Genomic DNA, 19080 nt, shown 5'->3' on the forward strand with positions numbered 1-19080 from the left:
GGAACAAAGCCCTTCTGTTAAGAAGTAATGTGGATTCTCAAGCTCTTCAGTTGCCAGGATTGCTGCCTCTGGGCGTCTTTTTTGTCCTATAGACAAAGAAGGTTGGCAATACCTGTTTCCTGTGAAGGATGCATCTCTGAGAAGTCGGCTGGCCCTACGGTTTGTGGACAGGTGGCCCCTGGAGTCATGTCTGGAGATCCTGGCCTACTGCATTTCAGACACAGCTATCCAGGAAGGACTAAAGTGTGAGCTTCAGAGGAAGCTAGCGGAGCTGTGGGTATATCAGAAGGTATGGGCCTTGACATCAAGAGAAAGGAAACAGTTTCTCACCCTTTTGCTAACCCCAGCCTGTCCTCATATGATGGAGGATTTTAAGGAACAGAAAATGTAGTTATGGGTTTTGCTTTGCATCTGGCTTCTGTTCTTAGGTGAACAGTGAGGAGGCCTTCTCTCTGGTTCCTGTGTTATTTGCTCCTATAATTTCAAATATGTTTGTATCAAGCAAAGGTAAAAATAACAGAATTAACATTAGAATGGTACTTCACAGTCCACAAAAACTTGTTCCACATGTATATTTGAGCTTTGTGTATGTTTTTTCTATATTACGTCTTGAAGAAAGATTGTTTGAAATTTCAGCTAAATTTCAAGAGCCATTTTGAAAGGATGTCTGGAAGTGACAATTTCAAAAGTGAAAGATTTTTGTGAGATAAGTGTTATATTCAAGCTCAAGAGACTTAAGGAGACAGATTTAGGAGGCACAGCTACATAACAAGTATAAAATAAATATAAAATATATTCTGATTTTCCCACATTGAGAACAGAGTCGAGAGCCCCACCAGGGGAAGTGAAAATGGCAAATGAAAACGTTTTCTTTTCAGTCTTCCTCAGCAGTTTTCTTTTTTATTTTTATTTTTTTATTTTAGCGTATTATGGGGGTACAAGTGTTAAGGTTACATATATTGCCCATGCCCCCCTCCCCCCTCGAGTAAGAGCTTCAAGCGTGTCCATTCCCCAAATGTTGCACATCTTACTCGTTTTGGTTGTATATACCCATCCCCTCCTCCCCCCTCCCACCCTCCCGACACCTGATAAATGTTACTCCTATATGTCTACTTAGGTGTTGATCCGTTAATACCAATTTGCTGGTGAGTACATTTGGTGCTTATTTTTCCATTCTTGAGATACTTCACTTAGTAGAATGGATTCCAGCTGTATCCAGGAATATACAAGAGGTGCTATATCACCATTGTTTCTTAAAGCCTCAGCAGTTTTCATGCAGAGCTAAAGTGCTGCATGGAAGGTGATCTCAGAGAGCATTCAAGCCAGAGGAATATCTTAGGTGGAGTTTTGAGTAGAGGAGTGTGGGACAAGTGGCCCCAGAAGGCTGAATAATCTGTGAAGCATGGGACCTTCTAAGACAGGGGTCCTCAAACTATGGCCCGCCAAGGACATTTATGCGGCCTGCCAGGTATTTTTGCCACCATTGCCTGTCCTGCTTAGCAGTGGACTTGTCCCAGCCCATAGTGTGCATGTGTGGAATGTGCACCACACTCTCCAATGGCCCTCCAACAGTCTGAGGGACAGTGAACTGGCCCCTGTTTTAAAAGTTTGAGGACCCCTGCTCTAAGAATTGACCTCACCAGTGACAGCCCCCAATCCTGGCCTCCCACTCAGCCTGTACTCCCTGATTGTTTAATACTTCCTGATAAGGTCGCTCCTCTCTTGAGGAATCTTTGACCCATTTGCTTTCTTTTTCCTCTTTCCTGGCAAGTTCTGACTGCCTGACTTTGGGACAGAGGTCTAGGGATGGTCCATCCCTGGACACACTAATGACTTGTTCATGGATGGAGAAGCTGCAATGTGGTTTGATGGATTTTCCTGCCTTTCCATAGATTCTAGGTTTGCAGGATCCCCCAGCATGGTGTGACTGGCAGACCCTGAGGAACTGCTGTGCTGAGGACCCATCAGCTGTCATGAACATGATTCTAGAAGCACAGGTACCATTTTCCTGGGTGGTATTTCCCTTCATCCTCCTTTGCTGGTTGTGTAGACCCCTTTCCATGCATCAATGGCCACATTTTTTAAATAATTACACTATATTCTTTGTCTTTTTTATTGTGAAATTTGCCAACATACAGATAAGTATTAATATAAAGAATAATACTATGGACACTTTCTTATCACCCTTGCATTCATATGTGAGATTTTCTATACTGTGTACACTAGATATAAAATGGATACCTACAGTGGAATTATGGGGTCATTGGGCATGAGCATCCTCACCTTTACCAGGATGTTACCAAGTAGCTCTTCAAATTGGTTGCCCCATTATACTTCCACCCCCAGTTCCTACTGCTCCATATCCTTGCCAACTTTTTATATTGTCCTACTTTTCACTTTTTGCCATTAGGACAGTATCTCATTATTGTTTTAATTTATATTTCCATGATTACTAGTGAATTTGAATATCTTTTCATGTGTTTATTGGCCACTCCAGCACTAAATAGGATTTTATCTACCTTTTAAGGAGCTGATATCCCATAGTTCAAAATGTAGATGCTCATTCAAATATTCATTCATTCAGGAAACATTTATTGCATGCCTGTTATCTGCTAGTCACTGTGATAGAAGGTAGTAAACAAAGATGATTAAACTTACTTCTTACCCTAGAGCGGTTCACATCTTGGGAGAGGAGTAATGTGAGATGCATCCCTATGTGACTGCAACATAATATATATCAAGTGACAGAAGTAAGTTCAGATTGTGGGAGTACAGGCAAGGCACCTAATATAGCCTGAAAAACAAGGACACACCCTGAAGAAGGCAGCCTCAGGCAGAGTTGTAGGAGGGTATTCCAGATACCACCATGTTGGAAGATTTGGACAAAGCCCTGACATTATAATTTAAAAAATAAATTTTTTCCAATTTTTAAAATTCTGACAATATTGGGCCTGCCCATTCTTATGGCAACAATTAGAGCTGAGTAAGTGCTGTCTCCCTTGAATAGAATCTTCTCAGTCTTTCTCACTTCCTTAGAATCTCCTCAGGGCTGACATCAAGTATCAGTTGCCATATATCATCTGCTTTTCTCTTTTATAGTAGAACTAAGAGGAAAATTATATTAATAGTAAGCCTGCTTCAATTAGTTTTATAATTTACCTTGCCACTCTCATCCTTTGAGTTTGTAATCTCTCTTCAGTCCCATAGTGAAGTTTCCATCAAACATTTCTGGGGCTAATCTCCCTTCAATACCATAGTGAAGTTTCCATAAGTGCTCATCAAACATTGCTGAGGCTAATCTCACTTCAATCCCATAGTGAAGTTTCCATAAGCACTTATCAAACATTTCTGGGGCTTAGCAGACTTACAACTACTGAGAAAAATCAGGCAAAAGTTGGAGGAGTGACAAGGCCAGTATTTTAAAAGGATTGAAAGTGTGTGTGTGTTTCCTTCTAGGAGTATGAGCTATGTGAGGAGTGGGGCTGCCTATACCCCATTCCAAGAGAATGTTTAATCAGCCTACATCAAAAGCATCTTCTCCACCTTCTAGAAAGAAGAGATCATGAAAAGGCTTTGCAAGTAAGCCTCCAATTCTTTCCATTTTTTGTTTGGGTAGGAACAAGAAGGCTAGTCAAATCATATGGCTTTTTTCTTATTGAATCCCATGCAGTACAAGGTCTACCCCTTCATGTCCTTCAGGAGCTGATACAGTCATCTTTGGCAGATGGTGCCTAGCCCCATATTAGGTTCCAGCTGAGGCAGCTTGTGCAGCTGGGACCAGGATTCTGCTGAATTCTGGTCCTGTCAAAGCTGTGGTACATTTGTGAATCTACAGGGATGGTAAAAAAAAAAAAAAAAAAAAAAAATTAGTATAGAGAAAGGGTTAGTCCAAAATGAATAAATTTAACTATTCCTTTCTAAAACAAAACAAGGATGATCTAAGAGTTCTTATGCAGGCCTCACCTTCCTCCTCTACTCTTCTGCAACAGCTCCTGCAAAGGATCCCCGACCCCACCATGTGCCTTGAGGTCACAGAGCAATCCCTTGACCAGCACCCTAGCTTGGCCACTTCTCACTTCTTGGCCAACTACCTCACCACCCACTTCTATGGACAACTGACTGCTGTCCGACACCGTGAAATCCAGGCGCTATATGTGGGGTCCAAGGTAAGAGGGAAAGGGGGTGTTGGGAAAGCATGCCTGAGGGAGCACTGTGGTCCCAGCTCCCACTTCAGAACTTGCCTTTCAATGGCTCTTCTGCCAGCACCTGCCATCCTTGGCCTGTGCTATATAAAACCTTGACCCTAGCAGCCCACCTCCTATGAGTCTCATAGGATTTGCCATTCTTTTCCTGCCTACCTCTGTAGTGAATTTTACCTAGCCCTCTTAAGTAGACTTTATATGCTTTCCATGGCATCTGCCATATCAATGCTTCTCAATTCTGACCATATGTTAGAATCACCTGGACTTTAAAAAAATACCAGTAGTTGACCTCCATCCCAGATCAATTAAATCTGGTCTTGGGATAGGGATGGATGTTTACCAAAGGGATTCTGATGTGAGCATTTAAAACTACTGCTTGATAAACTTGTCTGTGCTACTGGAAGAGAGTTATTTGTGTAGGTAAATAGATGAGATAATAGATCTTTATCTTTGACGTGAAACTTTGGAGACACTAATAGAAGTAATTCCAAACTAGAAAAAGTAATCCAGTGAAAGAGAATTTGGGGAGAGTTGAGGTCCTCTGGCACTCTTCTAATTATTAGCATTCTGACTTGTAGCCTGTATACTGTCCCACAAATAGAACGAGTGCTAGGAGAGCTATGAACATAACCACCAGCCCACTTGGCTAAGAAGTAAACTACATAAAATATTCCTAAAGAAGATACACCTTTTTTTTTTCCTTTTGATGCACTATATCTAAGTAGGTGAACCCTCGAAAAGCAGCAGTGAGCAGAGCCGGTGAACATATTTCATACCTAGTGATCATGACCTCTAAAGGGAGTTTATAGTCATCACTTAGAACACAACAGGTGCCGGATTTCAGCAGTCCACTGACATCACCTTGTATTGTTCATTCTAAGTAAAGCCTCAAATAGACTGGTGGCATTAAGGGTCATGGAGAACTCAACCATGCCTGGTTGGTCTAGGCCAGGAGTCTGCAGACTACTGCCTGTAGACCAAATCCAGTTCTCAGCCTGCTTTTATAAATCAAGTTTTATTGAAACACAGTTACTTTACATCTATCATTTACATATTTGCCTATGGCTGCTTTCAGGCTATATTGACAGAGTTGAGTGACCTTAGGGACTGTAAAGCCTAAAATATTTACTCTTTGACCCTCTATAGAAAAAGTTTACCAACCCCTCATCTAGTGAAGGTATTTGAAGTACTACCCAAACGCTACCCAGAAGATTTAGATGTAGTTCAGCCTTGCTTTCTAAAAGACTACTAACCAATTTCAGTAGTTGGCTATGGACCTTTTGGTCTCTGGCACCCTTCCCCTTCCATGAGAATCTCAAGTTTCTTCTGAAATTTGTATACTATTTCCTTTACTCTATGGATCTACCCCACAAACAGGTTCTGCTGACCCTCCCTGAACAGCACCGGGCCAGCTATTCCCACTTGTCCTCTAATCCCCTGCTCATGCTAGAGCAGCTGCTCATGAACATGAAGGTGGATTGGGCCACAATGGCAGTGCAGACCCTGCACCGGCTGCTGGCCGGGCAGGAGATTGGCTTCACCATGGACGAGGTGGACACGCTGCTTTCCAGATATGCAGGGAAAGCCCTGGACTTTCCATACCCTCAGAGGGAGAAACGATCAGGTAACTGCCAGCATCCTAGAAGGGAATTCTACATGGAGGAGGAAATGCCATGGCTACATTCTCTTTTATTATTTTGGCTACAATTTCTTCTCTTTTATTATTTTGGGTTGATAGAGAGTGAATAGAATTCACTTCAGGAAAGAGAGCTCTTTATTATTTGGAGAGATCTTGGTCTTAGAAGAAGTAGAAGACTAATTAGAATTAAATGGTGGTAAATAACCACTGCATGCATAATAAATAAAGTTCTGGGAAATAAAATATGCTGCAAATAGTCCCTGTCTAGCCTTGATGTGGTGAGCTCTCAAGTGCCATCATTTTGTATTGAGAGTGTCTTTATTCCCAAGGTCACATCAGAGATCACTTGTGTGTGTGTGAGCTAACTCAGCCAGCTCTTTTTTCTTACTCTCTACCCTCCAGGGACATTGTTTAAATGTCTTCCTTCTGGGCATTTTAGATTGATTTTATAGAATCCTAGTGTCTGCTTCATTATCTCATGTGCCTAAACATGGTTTGCTTTTTGAGGAATTTAAGAAACATGCATGGTATTGGCTTAGAATATATCTAGTAGAATCATGGAATGGCCATAAGTAAAGCCAACAGATCTTTTTTTTTTTTCATAGTTGATAATATACCTTTTTTATTTTTTATCTAATCACATTTTTATATTGGTTTATCCTTTGTATTTGTGAAGGAACCATTTCAAAGTGGATGAAACTTTAATCAATGTTGGGCAGGTGGGAGGGGGAAGGAGGGCTTAAGTAAACTCACACCTAACAGGTGCTGTGCATGCTGTCTGGGGGATGGGCATACATGTAGCTCTAACTTGAGTGGTACAAAGGCAGTTTATGTAACCAAACATTTGTACCTCCATAATATTTTGAAATAACAAACAACAGCAACAAAAAACAAAGTGGATGAATGAAATTGTAACTGCACTGAGGACTAAAATACAACATAATTGAATGGTTCACAGTTTATAGGAAAAGCCAACAGATCTTTGAACTAAATGCCTACGCAGTGAATAAAGATGCTTATGGTAGGCCAATAATTTGTCAGCATTTTCCCTCCCTACAGATTCTGTGATTCACCTCCAGGAAATTGTCCATCAGGCTTCAGACCCCGAGACCCTCTCTAGATCACCATCAGCAGAGTTCTCTCCTGCTGCTCTTCCTGGTAAGAGATGTTTCTGCCTATTCACTAAATTTTCTAGTTCAATCTTGCCTTATTCTGACTTTCTGATTTTTGCCTCTTTTTTCATTTCCAGTTATGACATTATTAATTATTTTACTTGGTTCATTCCAGCTTTGTATATCCCAAAAGATTCAACATACAATTGATTCTCATTGTTTGTGGCAATATGTCTGTTGCAGAACCCCAAATCCAGGATCATGTATTCGATGTACAGCTAAAGCCAAACACTGTGACACCAGTACTTGGAGATAGAGAAAAATTTATTCAATTTGGCCAAAATGCAAAGACAGGAGAGAAAATCTCTGCCATCTGCCTTGTCACGGAAATAAGGCAGCAAGCTTTTATGTGGGGTTTTGGGTAAGGTGGAAGTCTGTGTTGCTTTGAGTCTCACATAACACCTTGCGTAAGCAGACTTCTGGGCATCAGCAGCTAGTTGGGGTGGGGATGAGGGATAAAAAAGCTATTAATTGGGTACAATGTATACTATTGGGTAACGGGTACACTATGGCATGATACAATTCACCCTTGTAACAAAAAACACTGTGCCCTCTAAATTTATTAAAATTTTAAAATTGATAAGTTAGATTTCATCAAAATTAAGAATTTCTGCTCTTTGAAAGATAATAAAATAAACCACAGACTAGGAGGAAATATTTGGAAACCATATATCTGATAAAGAACTTCTAGTCAGAATGTATTTTAAAAACTCATAGAACTTGGGATTAAGAAAAAAAGACCCCAATTTTCTAAATGGGTCAAGTGCTTTGAACAGATACTTCACCAAAGATATACAAATGAAAAGATATTCAATATCATTACTCACTAGGGAAATTTAAGTTAAAGCCACATTAAATTTCCTTATACTATAAAGCAAACTGTAACATTTCCTGGCAATATTTTGAGAATTAGCCGTATTTCACAGTAAACAGCAGAGCTGAAGGAGGGCCCAGATTTGCAGGTATATGAGCAGCTTCATGCATCTGCAGAAGGCAGCAGCTTTGGCACAGATATATATATGTATATACTTATTTTTTTAATATATATGTGCATGTGTGTATATACATGTAGTATGCATCATGTATATATGTGTGTGTGTATATATATATAAGCTTATTTTTGTTTTTGAGACAGAATCTCACTCTGTTGCCCAGGCTAGACTGCAGTGATATGATCATAGCTCACTGTAACCTCAAACTCCTAGACTCAGGTGATCCTCCTGCCTCAGAGTCCCAAGTAGCTGGGACTACAGGCATGTGCCACTATGTCCCACTAATTTCTCTCTTTTTAGTAGAGAAATTAGCCTAGGCTGGTCTTGAACTCTTGGCCTCAAGTGATCCTCCTTCCTTGGCCTCCCAAAGTGCTAGGATTGCAGGTATAAGCCACCACTCCCAACCTATATAAGCTTTTTGTTATGGAAAATTTGTAATATGAGAGACAGACAGAGAGTAGTACAATGAAGACTCACATTCCTAGTACCCACCTACAATAATTATCATCTCATGATGACCATTCTTGTTTCATATATAGTCCCACATCCTTCCACTGGATTATTTTGAAACAAATCCCAGATATAATATTTCATTTATAAGTATTTTCATATAAATCTCTAAGAGGTAAGGACTTCTATAAAACAAAACCATAACATCATTATTATTCCTAGAAACAAATTAATAATGATTTACTTTTTCTTTTTTTTTTTAATTCATAGACTCATAGCCGGGAATTGATTTCTTATTATTATCAAATCCAGTCAGTATTCAAGTTTCTCTAATTATGTCATAAAGATTTTTTTATAATTAGTTTTTCTAGAATCAAGATCTAAATAATATCCACATATAGCATTTGGCTAAAATATGTTTTAATCTTTTTTTAATCAGCAGGTACCCTGCCTCTTATCTTTTTTATTTCCCCCCTACCTCTTTTTTATTTGTGGTGGAAACTAAGTCATTTGTCCTGTGGCACTTCCCCCATTCTGTATTTTGCCGACTGCCTCCGTATGATAATCTGAGTCTTCATCCTTTGAACTTCCAGTACACTAGTAGTTAGATCTAGAAGCCTGACTTGATTCAGGCTTAATATTTTTTGGATAGGTGGCGTTGTACACTTCCATTAGGAGGCACACAACGTCCAGTAGTCTCACTTTTGTGACACAAACAGCCACTGATGATCATTAACTAGATCTATTATTTCAAAAGAGTTTCTGAAATAGTGAAATTCTATTGTTCCATCTTCATTTATAAGCTGGTATATTGATCACCATTTATTCTGACCTCTGCCTCTGGCTCCCAGGTGTCTCTGTTGTACATTCCCCCAGTCTGAGGGAGAAGAGTTTCCCACCGAGTCAACCCACGCTGGAATTCGTGCCCCCAGCCACACCCCCTGCTAGGCACCAGTGGGTACCAGATGAGACAGAGAGCATCTGCATGGTCTGCTGCAGGGAGCACTTCACCATGGTAAGCGGCATCAGTCTCTAGTTCTACCTGCAGGGGAAAGTAAGGGAAAATTCTAGTTCATGAGCCTGACTGAGTTTATAGTCACCTCCTGTCCCCAAGAGGATATAGGTATTTTCAGAAGAACTGCCAAACCTAAGACTGGGTTTATCTTTGACCCGTATTTTCTGGATTCAAGTAGTAGACACCCTCAAAGAGGCTTAAATTCTAAGTATTGCCATTCTCATCAGATAACAAAAGAGAGTCAGGAGGGGTCACCAAGTGTCAGGGATCTTATTTCAAGCTCCCATGTCTTTCACAATAAGGCAAATGACCTAGCAATGGTTATATGTGCTGGCTCAGGAGACAGAAGACCTGGGTTCTCTTAATAGCAATGTGACTATAAACTTTTTTAGTCTCATGTGCCCACTTGTAAACTAGGGATGATATATTATTTGGCTCATGGAGCTGTCAGAACTAAACATGATAACACATGTCACCATACTTAACACCTGCCTGGCACATTAGCTCAATGCTGATGAAAATTGTGATATAATTTCTGTGTCGGTTTCCTTCTCATCTATAAAAGAGGTATAATATTTCTATCAGCCTCTCATAGTAATATGAGGCAGTACTTTAAAGGCACTTTGAAAAAGGATACTTTTTCATCATTATCATCACTACCATGTAGAAATGTGATTCTCACAGGATGAAAGGTCACGTCTTCCCCACTACTTTTTTCTGTGTGTCCACATGTTGCCTCCACATACAAGTAGTACTTGTTAAGGAGCTATTGCAAAACTGTCCGTGACTTGGCACCTTTGCCCATCAGCTGAGAGATATCTTAAAATGTCAGCTTTTTGAGGGCAAGTACTGGTGTGTTCTTTTTCAATAAAGATTCAAGCACCTGATGTTCTTAATAAGTCACAGGTGACTAATATAACTATAAATGGATTGATGACAATCTCACTTTCTCTTCTTTCTCTTGCCAATGGTATTCCCCAGTTTAACAGGCGTCATCATTGTCGTCGCTGTGGCCGGCTAGTGTGCAGTTCCTGCTCCACTAAGAAAATGGTGGTGGAAGGCTGCAGAGAGAACCCCACTCGTGTGTGTGACCAGTGCTATAGTTACTACAACAAAGAGTAAGTGTCCTGCAGCGGGGCTGTTACTATTATTGACCACTGCACCCTCCTTACACTCCTGGGAGTCTCATTATGGAGAGTGTTTCAAATCTGAAACTCTGACAAAAATATTTAATTTAACATTCACACTGGAATGCCATTAACTCTACAGTGAAATGTTTATAGATTGACCTTACTAAGAGAGAAAGTAGGGGTATGAAGAAGCACTGTTCAGCCTCTTACATGATGTTCTCTGTGAAATCAGGACTCTTGGTTCTTGGTTTGCCAACTAAGTTATTTTCCAGGCACTCTTGCTTCAGTTGATCTCAGCTGGACTCAAAGGGACACGTTCATACCTGCTGAGTGCTTAGGCATTGCTCTCATCAGCTCTAATCTAGGTAGCTAGCCTGGCTTCTTACCCACTATTAGAAGGGCCCCCACACTTTCCTATACATAGTTCATTTGGTGACACACTTCAAAGATTGCTCATACCTCTTGCAAGACAGATCAAGATTGTGTTTGCTGGCTCAATATTGCTCACTTTTTTCTAGTACTTCTAGTAGCAAAGGAGCATGAAACTAAGACTCCTAGAGCATCTGGGAATATGGGCCAAAGCAACTATCCAGAAGCAAAATTACTTTCAATTCTCCATGTTTTATTTATAGACTTAAATAGATTTCATATTCTGTTCAATAGCATTTTTATGTTTGTATTAATATGAACATTTTTGGTCATTATTTACCAGGATGATTACTGATCTCCTAGGAAGGAAGACATACCATACTTTTTCTATAGTTTCTGGGACCCTGGCATACTACTGCTTCCCTCCCTCAGAGTAGGTGACAAGAATTACCCATTTACTATACTAATGAGATTTGAAATGAGCAGTTAGTATTGGTGGGGAGTCTGTAATTCTATAATTTTGCTCTCAAAGAGCCTCCATTTTAGTGGAGAGACAGCCAAGAAATAGGCCGTAAGGTTTTGATCAATGCAGTGGCAGAGGCACACACAGATTATTTCAGGTGGTCAGGGGGATTCCTAGAGGTAACCCTTCAAGGATGAGCCTTAGAGGATGAGGAATTAGTAGGAAAAGAAGCCAAAAAAGAGCATGCCTAAGAAGTAGGAGTAATAACTGCAAAGGTAGGGGCAGGAGAAAATGTAGATCATTTGAGGAACTGTAAATGGGTAGGTGATGGGTTCGGGTTTGGGCTGGTGTACCCTGGACTTAGCTGCTGGCAGCGGAGTGCTGGGAGGACTTGGGCAGTGACTGACACAAAGGCTTGGGCTTGCTCCCTGGTATCATGGGCTGGGGGTGACTGGTTGGCCCTTTGTGCATGTAATAGACTTGGGCTCTGGCTTGTGGCATTGGGGCTTAGTGTTTTGTGACACTAGCTCAGTTGACCAGGGGCATTTGTAGAGCAGGGAGGACTTTGCTATGGCTTGAACACAGGTCATGGGTGGCAGGAGATGGCCGCAACATATAGCTAGGCCAAGTCATAAAGCGCTTTCTCTGCTGAACTGCAATTGTGGGATGTTTTAGCCTGAGGAGCTACTGAAGAATTTTAAGCAGACCCATAATAAGACTTGATTTGCATTTTTGAAAGCTTGTTGTAGCTGCAAAGTAGGAAATAGGTTGACAGAATCAAGGAAACCAACGGGGAAGTTATTGTATACTCTAGCAATAAATGATGAGGGCCCTCACTGGGGCAGGGATGAAGAGAGATGGGAACATTTAAAGGGGTGTTTAGGAGGTGGAATAGACAGGACATGGTGAGTAGCCATGGCAGGTGAAGGAGAGAAAAGAGTTATGGATGGCTGGTTATGGTGGCTCACACCTGTAATCCTAGCACTCTGGGAGGCTGAGGCAGGCGGATTGCTCGAGGTCAGGAGTTCGAAACCAGCCTGAGCAACAGCGAGACCCCATCTCTACTATAAATAGAAATTAATTGGCCAACTAATATATATAGAAAAAATTAGCCAGGCATAGTGGCGCATGCCTGTAGTCCCAGCTACTCGGGAGGCTGAGGCAGTAGGATTGCTTGATCCCAGGAGTTTGAGGTTGCTGTGAGCTAGGCTGATGCCATGGCACTCACTCTAGCCTGGGCAACAAAGCAAGACTCTGTCTCAGAAAAATAATTAATTAATTTAAAAAAAAAGAGTTATGGATGATTCTCTGATATTTCACCTGAATAAGAGAGTAAATGTCAATATTATACACTAAACTAAACTCGAAACAAGAGAAGTGATTCAAGCATTTAATTTTTCTTTCTCTGTTTCCAGTGTACCAGAGGAGAATTCAGGACAACCAGAAGGTAAAGCTTAATCACGTTCTCTGTTACTCTTCATTTGTTATGTTCAAGTTGACTTTATCTTCAGTGTGTCAGCTGCAACTGATGCACTCAATAGCAATTTCATCCAACTTGTTTGCCAAAGAAAATTCTTGGCATTTCTATCAACCTGTTTCCGCTAAAGTTCATCATATTAACCTACCTCACCAGCCCACTAGCTTTCAGCATTGAGAAGGCCAGCAACCAAAGAATTTGGTCCTTAACTTTTAGTTGATTTTTTTTTCCCCAGGTTTTCCTTCACCACCATCCTACCTCCGAATGCTCCCTCCTTACCTCTCAGTAGTCACTGTTAACAGTTTGGTCTGTATCCTCCACAGCAAGTTAGTTTTTAGAGTACCCAGTGGCTCAGCCACTCATTTGAGAAACATGCAGCTTTCAGGGTTTCTCATGTGAAGCCACAGGGTTGTGTAACAAATACTGTAACTCTCATCCCAGGTCTATGCCTGGGGAAGAAGGGTTGAGGTGCTTAGTGGGGTCTTCTAAAGGAAACAAAAGGAACCAAGGAGAGAGAAAGGGACCCTCAGCTGGGCGTGGTGGTCACGCCTGTAATCCTAGCTCTCTGGGAGGCCGAGGCAGGCGGATTGCTCAAGGTCAGGAGTTCAAAACCAGCCTGAGCAAGAGCGAGACCCCGACTCTACTATAAATAGAAAGAAATTAATTGGCCAACTAATATATATATATATATAAAAAGCCGGGCATGGTGGTGCATGCCTGTAGTCCCAGCTACTCGGGAGGCTGAGGCAGGAGGATTGCTTGAGCCCAGGAGTTTGAGGTTGCTGTGAGCTAGGCTGATGCCACGGCACTCACTCTAACCTGGGCAACAAAGTGAGACTCTGTCTCAAAATAAATAAATAAATAGATAGATAGATAGATAGATAGATAGATAGATAGATAGATAGATAGACAGACCGACCGACCCTCAGATAACAGGCATGTATCTGCCTGCATCTCATGCCAGCTCAGTGACCTGGGCCAGCCTGAACTGCCAGCCAGTGACTGACACATGAATGGCAACTCTCTTCTCAGCACCAGATGGCTCCCAAAGTCAAAGCCCACCATACTCATTTGTGGTGAAAATCCCCAAAGCAGATGAAGTGGAATGGATTTTGGATCTGAAAGAGGAGGAAAATGAACTAGTGCGGAGTGAATTTTACTATGAGCAGGTAATGGCAATAACATGCAATGGTCATTTAAGTTTCTTATGATGTATAATAGGATGGCAGGAAATACAGAGGTAGGTGAACACAGTGTGGCCTTGACTGGTTTACAGTGTAATAATATGGGGGCTAAGACAAGTAAATCTGAAAGGCAGAAAATGAGGAGCATCTTGGGGAGTATACAAGAGGAGACCAGGAGAGGCTTCGTGGAAGAGGTAGCATTTAAGATGAGCCTTGGAAGAGTAGTAGGAGTGTGACAATCAGGAATTTGAGAGCTGTGAGGAGAGTGAGGATACAGGAAAGACAAAGAGTATAACACTAAAATGTCTGAGGAAAGACAGTGTCAAAAATTGCAGGACTTGATTGGAAAATTGGAAGTTGTTTAATTTGGAGGGAACATAGTGTTAATAGAGAAGTAGTAAAAGGTAGGATTGTAAAGAATTATTTATGTATAAGGCCTTGAATTCTGCAGTAAGGGATGTCTATTTGGTAGGTGTCAGGGAGCTATGAAAGGTTTCCGAGTATGCTTTAAGAATATTAATGTAGCAGTAGTATATCCATGGCTTAAAGCAGAAGTTCCTCCAGATGGTCAGACAAGCGAGGTGACCACTATAGTCCAAGCCAGCAATAAAGAGGCCTTGCACTAGTAGGACAGTAGACCATAAAAAGGAGGGGACCTGACCAATTTGGACATTTCAAGAAGTAGGTCACATGTGGACACAGCACCTTCTTCCAGTAAGATGACAAAACCTGGCAGCCAGGGCTTTGGCAGTGCTACTTGGAACATCTGAAATAAGTTTAGTTCCACTTCTACTTTGCCATGGAATTTGGCACCTCCCTCTAGTGTTTTTTTAACCTTTTGAAAGGGGAAGAATCATTTCTGCCACCCAGCTGCATTTGAAGAATGCTCTGGTCCCTAGACTCAGAGTTTGTCTCACCCTTCTTCCATCCTGGCCAGGCCCCCAGCGCCTCCTTGTGCATTGCTATCCTGAATCTGCACCGGGACAGCACTGCCTGTGGTCACCAGCTGATTGAGCACTGCTGCAGGCTGTCCAAGGGCCTTGCCAACCCAGAGGTGGATGCAGGGTTGCTCACAGACATCATGAAGCAGCTGCTCTTCAGCGCCAAGATGATGTTCGTCAAGGCTGGCCGGAGCCAGGACTTGGCTCTTTGTGACAGGTATATAGAAATGCGTCTCTGTTCTTTTCTGTGGTGGTTATTTCTCTCCGGCCTCTTTTTCTGACCCCAGTATGATTTCTTATCTCACCATCCTCTCTGACAAGACGCAATGCTGAAATACTTTGCATCTCAGTTTGATGTTGATGAAGTACTGTTACCAGATCCCAAGTATTCTTCCTCACCTACCTAGACAGCCTGTGTCCAGCCTGTGTCCTTTTCTTTTTCAGAGTGGATCCTCAAAGCAGAGTTTTCTCTAGCTATACTCAGTCAGAAAGTAAAGACTTTGACTGGTTAATTTGTAATTAAAATTCATTTAGGGAAGCACCTTTAGACTATGTAGAACTTTCTGGCTTTTAAAGAAAAGGTATCCTCCCTGAATGAACAGTGCTTAGCCTTGAATAAAACTCTACGCCAGTCTTAACCAAATTCAGACTATGACCTCAGTGGGTTTTGGATAATAGATCTATAAAAGCAATCTGGGGATTGGTCTATCCCTGTGTCAAATGTAGGAACTGTCATAAAGTTAAGTGTCTATGGAAAAGGTGTGATTAGACCTCCCTCAGGTTCCTGTACAACCTGCTTTGACTCCATTTATTAACTTGACAATGAAAACTCCCAACTCCCTGCTTGTCCACCCAGACGCATGACTCATGATGAGTGTTCCCAGCACTCAGTCCTAACCAGATTTGGGAGCAGAGGGTATAATTTTCTTTGGAGTATAAATGCCTCCCTCAGATACTTGCTCTGAGTACTTACCTAAAACTTACCAACCAAAATGGAGCACAGTGAATCCCAGCTTCACTACTTCTTAGTAAACTTGGACAAGTCTGCTCCATCCTCTGGGCCTCAGTTTCCTCTCCATGAAATGGAAGTGATAATACTTATCTTATAGGTCTGTTATGGGGATAAAATGAGATCACCCATGTGAAGGGTGAAGAATTGAGCCTGGTATATACTGTGTACTCCAAAAATGCTATTAATTTTTAATATTTTTCTTAACAAAAGCTAGAAGATTGAAAAGAGCAGAAGGAGGTAAGAAAGAAAGTAGAAGGAAGTGAAAAGGAGCTAATTTTACTCTTAAATCAAGAGGCAAATAGCTTCTATATCATTTTCCAAGTAGATAAATGAAAAAATAGATATATGTTAAGTGAAGTTTTTCTAAATAACCATGAAAAGAACCAAAAATCTTTCCTGCTTTCTCGAATGGCAGAAAAAAAAAAAAAAAAAAAAAGAACCAAAAATCTACAAAATTCACAGGAAAGGATAGGAGGGGAAAAACAGAAAACTCTCCATGTAGCAAAAGGTAGAAAACAAACATGAAAAAAGATTTAAGGCAAAAAATTTAAAAATCTAAATATATATCAAATATCAGAAATGTAAATAAGAAAAGAAAAAGATACTCAGATTGAAGGGAAAACAAATTTAACATCAAGTCCTGTACTTCCTTGGAAATCTAATGTAGATGAAGGAAATATCCACTTTAGCCTGAGGACCGCAGAAATTAGAGAAGTTCTCACTTCGGTAGGATTCTCACCCACCCTAACGTACCATCTTCAGCTTCTTTGACAGTTTACAGCAGTGGTTTCAAATTACACATTCTTTCTCCCCCACCCTGCATTCAGATATTCTCATGACAGGGAATGGTCCCATTTGCTGATGAGAATACATTGAATCTCTCATGTGTGTTGCTGTGCAAATCAGTTTAAATCTCCTGTTTTTAGCTCAGACCCCCTTCTGATAGTCAAACAAACAAATACAGGTTTAAAAACAAAACTCAAACTACCTATTTCAAATGTTTTCATTTTCTAAGTGTATAAATATATTATTGTACTGATGCTTTTATAGATTATACTTTCCCCTACCCCATCCCTACTAGGTTATGAGTCACTGATGTACAGAATCCCTTTCCAGGGAAACTGGTGAACAAGTCAGGATCCACAGAGTTTTTTGCTGGAATTATGAGACAAGATTCAGGAACCTGGAGTGTAGGCTTGTTTCAGGCAGCGCTAGATAGAATGATCCAGCCCTCTGGCCTCTCTGTCTTTATAAGGTTTTTATAAGCATCTGTTACAGGAGTAATAAGACAATCCTAGTAGGTTACACTGAGGGCCCATCCTTAGCCCAGGGAGAAGATGTCAAGTCCAGAATCTGAGTGAAGGGGTAGGATGCCCTTGCCCAGCAGTCCCTCCAGGGAATGGTAGTGATGTGCTCTCTGAACTAACCAGGAGTGCTAACTAACTAACTAACCAGGATACTGAATCTATGATCCTTTCATAAGGGAGAGTTCCAAAGGACCAAAAAGTAAATGGGTAACTTATAAAGTCCCAACATTCAATGTAAAGGCCTTGCCTCAAATAGGAGCCCTGAGTGTTCCTACTGTAAACATTAATATCTAACATTTAATGGCTGCCAAAAAAGTTCCATGCACTATCCTAAGGCCTTTTACTTGGGTTATTTCATTTTATCCCTAAAACTCCATTACTACAGTCACATGTCACTTAATGACAGGGATACATTCAGAGGAATGCATCATTAGTTGATTTTGTTGTTGTGTGAACATCACAGAGTGTACTTGTATAAATCTAGACGGTACAGCCTATTACTCGTAGGCTACAAACCTGTATAGCAAGTTACTGTACCGAGTACTGTAGGCATTTGTAACACAGTGGTAAGTATTTGTGTATCTAAACATATCTATTATGGAATTAGTAAAAACAGAGAAAAAAAGAAAGAATTTTAAAAAAAGAAAAATAAACAAACCTATCTAAACATAGAAAAGGTACAGTAAAAATATGGTATTATAATCTTCTGGGACCACTGTTATATAGGCTGTCAGTTGTTAACACTGTCATTATGTAGTACATGACTACCCATTTTACAGATGGGTAAGAGATGGGTAAGACAGAGAAATGTTAACTAACTTTCTCCAGATCATAGAGCTACTAAGTGATGGTGCTGAGATTCAAAGAATGTGACTCTTGAGCCTCACTCTCTGTGTCTATGCTATGCACCTCTCAACTCTCATTATCACATTTCACGTTGAAAATGGAATAGAAAACCTTTGAGCAACAACTATTCTTCGTAAGACCCTGGGAAGCCTCACTGCCTTGCCTGTTTCCCCCCTGTAGCTACATCAGCAAGGTGGATGTACTGAATATTTTAGTTGCTGCTGCCTATCGCCACGTGCCATCTCTGGATCAGCTCTTGCAGCCAGCTGCAGTGACCAGGCTAAGGAACCAGCTTTTGGAAGCTGAGTACTACCAACTGGGCGTTGAGGTGAGGCAGAAACAAAGCTTGCTTCCACCCCACTATAATGAGCTAGCTTTGCTTCATCTTGCAAACAGGTATTGCCAACTCTTAGTTGTCCTGACCATGGGAAGCATCTAGGGCATGACCAGTTTGCCAGGGTGTGGGGAGCGGTGAGGTGGTTGGTAGCTTGGGGATAGAATAGGTCTTTGAGACTTTCAAATCTGAGTATAGCTACATCTCACTAAAAGGAGCAATTTTTCCTCCAGGTTTCCACAAAGACTGGGCTCGATACCACTGGGGCGTGGCATGCCTGGGGCATGGCCTGCCTCAAAGCTGGGAATCTCCCTGCAGCTCGGGAGAAGTTCAGTCGCTGTCTGAAGCCCCCATTTGACCTCAATCAGCTGAGTCATGGCTCAAGGCTGGTACAGGACGTGGTTGAGTACCTGGAGTCCACAGCGAGGCCCATCATATCCTTGGTAAGAGCAAAGCAGGCAGAATGCCCACCTCAGGGAGGCAGGCCCAGGAACAGTGATGACCTGGGAAAAGGATCAGCTTAAGTTCAACTAAAGGTGTCAGTCAT

The 19080-nt window shown here is 41.3% G+C and overlaps 1 protein-coding gene across 1 annotated transcript in view; it reads left to right on the forward strand.

Moving 5' to 3' along the window:
• ZFYVE26 (zinc finger FYVE-type containing 26) overlaps nucleotides 1-19080 on the forward strand; it is a 65916-nt gene that overhangs the window by 30621 nt on the left and 16215 nt on the right. The window contains exons 22-34 of the mRNA XM_012781131.3: nucleotides 93-289; nucleotides 1893-1997; nucleotides 3457-3579; nucleotides 3990-4166; nucleotides 5580-5826; nucleotides 6901-6999; nucleotides 9307-9470; nucleotides 10452-10588; nucleotides 12848-12879; nucleotides 13942-14078; nucleotides 15031-15251; nucleotides 18380-18527; nucleotides 18767-18976. Of these exons, the coding sequence (XP_012636585.2) occupies nucleotides 93-289; nucleotides 1893-1997; nucleotides 3457-3579; nucleotides 3990-4166; nucleotides 5580-5826; nucleotides 6901-6999; nucleotides 9307-9470; nucleotides 10452-10588; nucleotides 12848-12879; nucleotides 13942-14078; nucleotides 15031-15251; nucleotides 18380-18527; nucleotides 18767-18976 (1997 nt within the window). The remainder of the gene's footprint in view (nucleotides 1-92; nucleotides 290-1892; nucleotides 1998-3456; nucleotides 3580-3989; nucleotides 4167-5579; nucleotides 5827-6900; nucleotides 7000-9306; nucleotides 9471-10451; nucleotides 10589-12847; nucleotides 12880-13941; nucleotides 14079-15030; nucleotides 15252-18379; nucleotides 18528-18766; nucleotides 18977-19080) is intronic.

This window comes from Microcebus murinus, chromosome 6, assembly GCF_040939455.1.
Source record: "Microcebus murinus isolate Inina chromosome 6, M.murinus_Inina_mat1.0, whole genome shotgun sequence".
Taxonomy (NCBI): domain Eukaryota; kingdom Metazoa; phylum Chordata; class Mammalia; order Primates; family Cheirogaleidae; genus Microcebus; species Microcebus murinus.